This window comes from Triturus cristatus, chromosome 7, assembly GCF_964204655.1.
Source record: "Triturus cristatus chromosome 7, aTriCri1.1, whole genome shotgun sequence".
Classification (NCBI taxonomy): Eukaryota; Metazoa; Chordata; class Amphibia; order Caudata; family Salamandridae; genus Triturus; species Triturus cristatus.
The window spans coordinates 1120829524-1120835786 of NC_140590.1; the positions used below are offsets into that span (position 1 = coordinate 1120829524).

Here is a 6263-nt window from a genome sequence, read left to right on the forward strand (position 1 = left end):
GCAGCATTCTGCTTACCATTATTATCAGTAACCCGGTGTTCATATCCCCGGAAACTCCAGGTGTAGTAGCACTGGACAATTTTGCCAGCTGAAAAATCTACATTGGACCACTGTACACATGTCCTGCCCCCCCACCTGATCCTTAGCGTAGGCATGGTGAATGCGTGTAATTCTCCTCCATTAGATGACCTTCTCTCCTTCCCTTTTCCATCCCTTTACACAGAGGTGCTGCAGATGTTACCAGTGCTTGGGGCAGGTGGTAAATACCTGTCTTAAACTCCTTGGAATCAGGAATAGTGTGTGAAATTGTGAAAGGTGATGCAGGTCTGCAGACTTTTCCCCATTCGGAAGGGTTTAACTCATAAAAGAAGGAATTCAGTGTCACAAAATTAGCTAGTACCAGTAATTCCGCTGCTTGGAATAAACACACAGAATTCATCAAAACTCATAGTGGGGCTTTAGGAAGGGCCGTACCAGTGCCAAATATTGGGGGTTCTCCTGTTTGGGATCGCGGACATACCAGAGATTGGCATGGGCCTAGTGCCACTGGTTAGGAGAGGAGAAGGGAGCTGGAGGGGGGGGGAGGTGAAGTTAAAATGAGTTTGTGTTTTTCCTTTCCTTTCTTTTTCCTTTCCTTTAATGTGCCAGCCAGGAGGTTGTGGGGGTGTATGTTGTACTCCTTTTGCATCATAAAAACGAATAATATAACATTGATTCTAAAGCATAGAGAGCATGTAATTGCTCTGTTGTGGAACATGGCTCTAACTCATGATACATTTCTTTACTTTTTCAGAGTTTGATATAAGTATTTGACATGGTGTTTTAACCGTGTTTCAAGTTTTTAGAAATTGTGGAGGAGGACTTGTTTTTTACATCACAATTGCCAAATTTTTGGCTAGGATGGCAGCAGTGGTGAATCCACTGGTTAATTCTCTTATTAATGCCTCTTTGAGGGAAGGGAGTGTCCCACGCACCTGGAAAAGGGCGATGGTGATCCCCCTCCTGAAAAAGCCCGGTTTGGATACTGAGGTCCTGGCCAATTACAGGCCTATTTCTCTTCTTCCGGCTCTGGCGAAGATTACAGAGAAACTCTTTCTAGGGGGACCCCAGCTAATGAAGGGTTCGGACGGGTGCGCCTAGGGGGGCTGAAGATCATGAACTTAGTTTTCCCCAAGTTAATCTCCAGTCCCCTCGAGGCACAGAAAACCATAAAACCGTCCAAAACCCGCTGGATACCCGTTGATGTCCGCGACAACAGCAATGTGTCGTCAGCGAACATCAGAGCGGGCACCCTGCCAGAAGCCAAAAACGGAGCATCGCTATCCTTAAGGTTATTTAGTTCATTAATAAGGCCATTTACATATAAACTAAACAATGTGGAAGCCAGTACACATCCCTGTCGAACTCCACGAGTTACAGGAAAACGGGCTGAGAGTTCCCCATTCTTCCCGCACCTCACCTGTGCGAAGTTCCCTGTGTGGAAGCGAACCAGGACATCAAGAAAAAACGTTGGTAGACCAAGATCCTTTAGCACCGACCATAATTTCTCCCTAGGGACCAGATCAAAAGCGGCTCGCAGGTCCACAAAAACGAGATAGAGGCTGCCACCCTCTACTCTTGTGGTTTTCCAATAGAGGACCTGGAGCCGAAAGATCTGGTCAAATGATTCACTGTCTAAGATGAATAGATAGTGGATCGAACACGTTTTATCACGTGGAGGAGGTGTATTACTATCTGTCAATCATAATATTTTGTAGAAATCGGAAGGGGCTGGGAAATTGTGTAGATAGAAAATATCGCTTATTAGGTGTATAATTATAAAAGGTAAATATACTGCAGAATTGTATTGGTGTCTGCAACGACCTACAAGACAAGCTACTATATTGTTTTATTTTAATTTTATTTCCTTTGGTGAGCATTGATATAGTGCTTGAAAACCCTCATACCTTGTTGTCGGCCCCCTGCAGAGAGATGTGTGAAAGACAAGAGTCTGGATTGTTCTATTTAGGAAACTCAGGCAGAACACTGAGAAACAATATTAAGCAGAACAACCAGGTTACATTGTACACATTGAGAATGCAGGCATGCCATGACATTCAAATCGCAAAGCCTTGTTTTGTGCCGATAACCTCCTAAGAGAGAGCAGCATTTTCCCACTTGACCCGAATATATAGTTTATTTCACTCCAAATGTGTTATAACAAATTTGGGGGCAGACCAAGTTCACCATATTCTTCTATTGTTTGACAAAATAATCATTGCTGTCCTGCAAGGATTTGGGGCTTGAGTCGCTTTAAAAAAAAAGAAAAAGCACAGAAATATGTTTATGACTTGGCCTGTACCTACATATGTGTATTTGTTCAATTCACAAACATTGCCAACAGTACAGCTGAAAAGCTGCGCCACAAAGGAAGTTGCCAGGCTTACTACTGAAAGTGTCAATGCACCTCTCCCAGGAGCTCTTGTTCCCGGTTTGCAAAACTGTAGAAAAGGTGAAGTTCTGCACAGGAGGAGTATAGCCAGCTGTGCGAATGCATATTTCATTTTTCACTCAGTGAGCAGGGCCGGCATTCGCGCTGTTGGAGCACGTGTGACAAATGACAATCATTTTTGGCGCCCTCCCATGACCTCCTCCTCAGATTTCCTCATGACCACCGGGCATAAGTGCCCCTCATCTCTCCATAGCCCCTCTCTCACATACATTTTTTTTGTTTAAAGCACTGGTAAAGGCTGATTTTACTAATAAGAATGTATAGCTGCCCAAACAAATCCTTTTCAGCAACATCGGGACTAGATAACAAAGGACCAACCAGCTTCTTTTGTTGGGGGGACTCTGCAGTACTGGCAGAGCTTGAAATGGAAAAATAGAAGTGCAGGTACTCAGTTGCAGAGTACCTGCTTATTTCTGAGAAGTGCCGGTACTCTCCAGCTAAAGGTATTGCATTTCTCTTGAGAAGTGCTGGTACTCTCCCCCTCAAAATAAAAAAATTCTGGCACTCAGTTTCGAACAGTACTGGCCTATTTAACCCCTTCCATGCGGCGCGGATTCCCCCGCGGTGCTGACCGTTACTTGCGCGGGCGTGGTCATGACGGAACGGTTCCGTCATGAGCACAGCTCAACCGACGCTCATGACGTAACCGTTCCGTCATGAGCACCGAAGGGGTTAAAGCACTGAGTACTGGGAGGTCTGCCCTTAATCTAATTATTCTCCTTGTTTCTTTGCAGTAATTCTTTCTGGTTGGCAGGGAAGGGAAAAGCCAGAGCGTTAAAAGGTATGATGTTCTGAACAAGCAATGCACGAAGAGACGCAGGGCCAGAACCATTGAAGCGCTGTGTGCTCGCAGGTGAGAGTAACTTAATGGCCTCATTTTTTGGGAATTGTCTAGGGCAGCGTTGAAAGTGTTCTTGCTGCACTGCTCAACATCAATGTGAAAGGGCAGGAATTCATCAAATTTATGAAATACGGTGCATTCCTGTCCTTTCCCACTGCGCTGGCATACAATTTGCTGCAAGTGCCAATGCAGGCATCTATGCATCATGGTGCAAGGCTGTCTGTGTTGGATGCTGGATTGTGTTTTGCAGCAAGGGGGCACCTTCCTGCGCAAAAACAATCCCAAGAGGAGTTTTTCTCTTTCTATGTGTGATATTCTGCAGCACACATGAAAAGAGGAAAAAAGCGAGGAGAACTAAAAATATTTCTACTCTCTGTACCTGCTCTGGGAGACAAAAGGTTTTGACACTGCTCCAGGTTTACGTGATTAAGTAATTCCAGTACAGTTTCAAAATCCATGAGTGTTGCATGGGAAAACCCACCACAACGCCAATGGAGCGCCTTCCTGTCATTGAGTAACGCAACACAGTGACTTGCACTGCTTTCTCTTACTCCTTATCTATGAGGCCATGCAAATCTAAATTGTTATTTAGATTTTATGAATAAAAGGTTGGGGGTAGGAGGGAGGGAGTACCAGACAGGACAGTGAGAGGGCAAAATAGAAATGGTACCTCAATCACAGCACAAGCAGCGGACGGACAATCATTAACTTAAATAAAACTGTGCTTGGTTCCTGCTCCACAGAAGGCAATGGAAGTGACACTTGACCTGCACTGGCCAATTAAGAGGCAGTGAAGAAAAGTGTCTCTAAAACCAGCAAATAGTAAGCAATAGGCGGGCTCTAAGCCCGTTATTGCAAACAATAGTGCCTTGCAAGCAAGAGCATACTCTAGCGCATTTTCACGCAGGCTCGACCCTAAAAGAGAGAAAAAATGTAACCACTTTTATTAAAATGTGCAAAATACGCAAAGCCCAATAGTTGAATATTAGCCAGTTAAGTTGGGCCAAGTCAGAGGTAGGGAGGAAAGACTTGTACTTCCAAACTTGTCCTTCTACTGTTTGTTTTCTCTCTATTTTGGTGAAATGAAAATGTAACATTTATAGGAACACGTCTGCCCTATATGTCCAGGACAGCCAGCATCTTTACCTGAAGACCCGCCTTGATAGTAGGTGTACTTCACATTCTGCACTTGTCTCCGGTCCCTTCGAATGCTGTTTACGGTACCTGCAGAAGAAGTTTGAAATGATGTGTCTGAAGATCAGTTGCACCTTAAGATTAAGAGCTAAGCAGATTTTCATGTTTAGCACCTCCTCCGTGTCGTTCTGCAATGCGATTTGAGGAATTGCTCTGTTCTTTTTGGAAATCAAAACATTTTGCAGAAAAATTCTCCTCACCAACAAGGATTTCAGACATGAACCCACAAATGTTTCAAAGTCTCCCCGAATTTGCTTTTGCAGAGTCAGACCTTACATTTTAATTTTGATGCATAAAGAGAAGACTTAGCAGTCCTAAATGATTGTTTACACCACTGAAGACCCTGCTGTCAGAGGACATGTTTAAGGAAGGGTATTCGATATGTAATGTGCCTGTGACAGAGGCAGGACCTCAAATGAAGTGATAAACTGAGTTACAAACAGACAACATCCTGCTGGGTGAGTGTGTCTGGCAGTCAAAGTGGAAGAAGGATGGAACTGAATCAACTGAATGGAAAGGATGTAAATATGTATATGATATACCTGTTTACATTTTTGCATTTTTATTCGTCATAGTTGCTCCTCACTGCTTTCTTAAAAGTGTTACCCAATCAAACGTTTTATGACCGATAGACTGCCCTCTTGAGCTAGATTCATCACGAAATGGTTCATGTCAAAATCCTTCTGCCAATTAATAGTAATTATATACATACATAGATACATGAATAGATAGACAAAGAAATAAATAAACAGAAAAATATGTATTCAGGCACAGTGGCTTCTAGATTTGAGATTCAATCTCAGTGTTCGGATCATGCTGTTTGCAAGTCAGTAGTTACTGGAAGGACAGAGCTGCAGTCTTTTTTTGCCAAGCTCGAGGCATTAACAATGTATAGAAGGGGTGTCCAGCGTAGGTTCAGTAGCACCTGATCCATGCCAGAACTTTAGGATAAGCACAAACAATGTAAATTAGTTCTGCTAAAATTTATTCCATGTAGACTTATATTTCCTGGCATGGTTCTGGCCCTCCTTGACCTACGTTGGACACCACTGATTGGACCCAGCATGATTTGGTTCAGTAGTTTGTTACCACCCTCAGATTAATGAATGGTGCAGACAGTAAAGTTACCTCTGGTTGGACAGGACACAATCATTTCTGAACTAACTAGAATTTGGATTAACTTTATCAGGGAATCTCTAGAGAGAGAATATGCTTCTTACCAAGGGAGCAGCAGAGAGCCACTACGAGGAAGGCAATGACCATCTTCATGTTGGCGAGAGGAGAGTTTGTCGATGTCAAGCTTAACCTGTTTGGATCTTGATGACAAGCTCTGGGCAGAGACCCTGTACTTGTACCAATCTCGGATGCTACAGCTCAACCCCCAGAGTGACGTGGCAAGGCAGGTGCTATGGTCAGCAAACAACACACATCCTAGAGTGGTGAATTAATGTGCTTCATTGCAGTCAGATGTCAAAACCAAACATCTAGCACTTGACACTAAACCTCTAAGCAGAAAGTAAACATTCCCAGGGCTCTAAGATTTGAGCTGACGTTTCTTTACCTACCACCTTCTTTTCCCAGCAATAATGACTATTGCCATATCTAAAAGATATTTTGAGTCGTGAAAAAGTAGCGTTTTTTAAATCACTGTTCCTTATAATTCCAGACTTCCTCCAGTTGCAGGGACAATACCCATATTCTCCAGATCGGACAGTTAACTTACCTGCTAGAACCAGA

General features: G+C 43.5%; 1 protein-coding gene across 3 annotated transcripts in view; it reads right to left on the minus strand.

Annotated features, from left to right (window-relative positions):
• Positions 1–5860, minus strand: part of LOC146811198 (uncharacterized) — a 70777-nt gene extending 64917 nt beyond the window's left edge. For 2 of the 3 annotated variants that reach the window (XM_085618235.1, XM_085618234.1), the window contains exons 1-2: positions 5747–5853; positions 4479–4556 (exon numbers count right to left, since the gene is read on the minus strand). In XM_085618235.1, coding sequence (XP_085474361.1) covers positions 4479–4556; positions 5747–5795 — 127 coding nt within the window. In that variant the 5' untranslated portion in view covers positions 5796–5853. Of the gene's footprint in view, positions 1–4478; positions 4557–5746 lie in introns of all 3 variants that reach the window. The other variant, XM_085618236.1, reaches the window with a different exon arrangement.
• Positions 5861–6263: the final 403 nt, after the last annotated feature.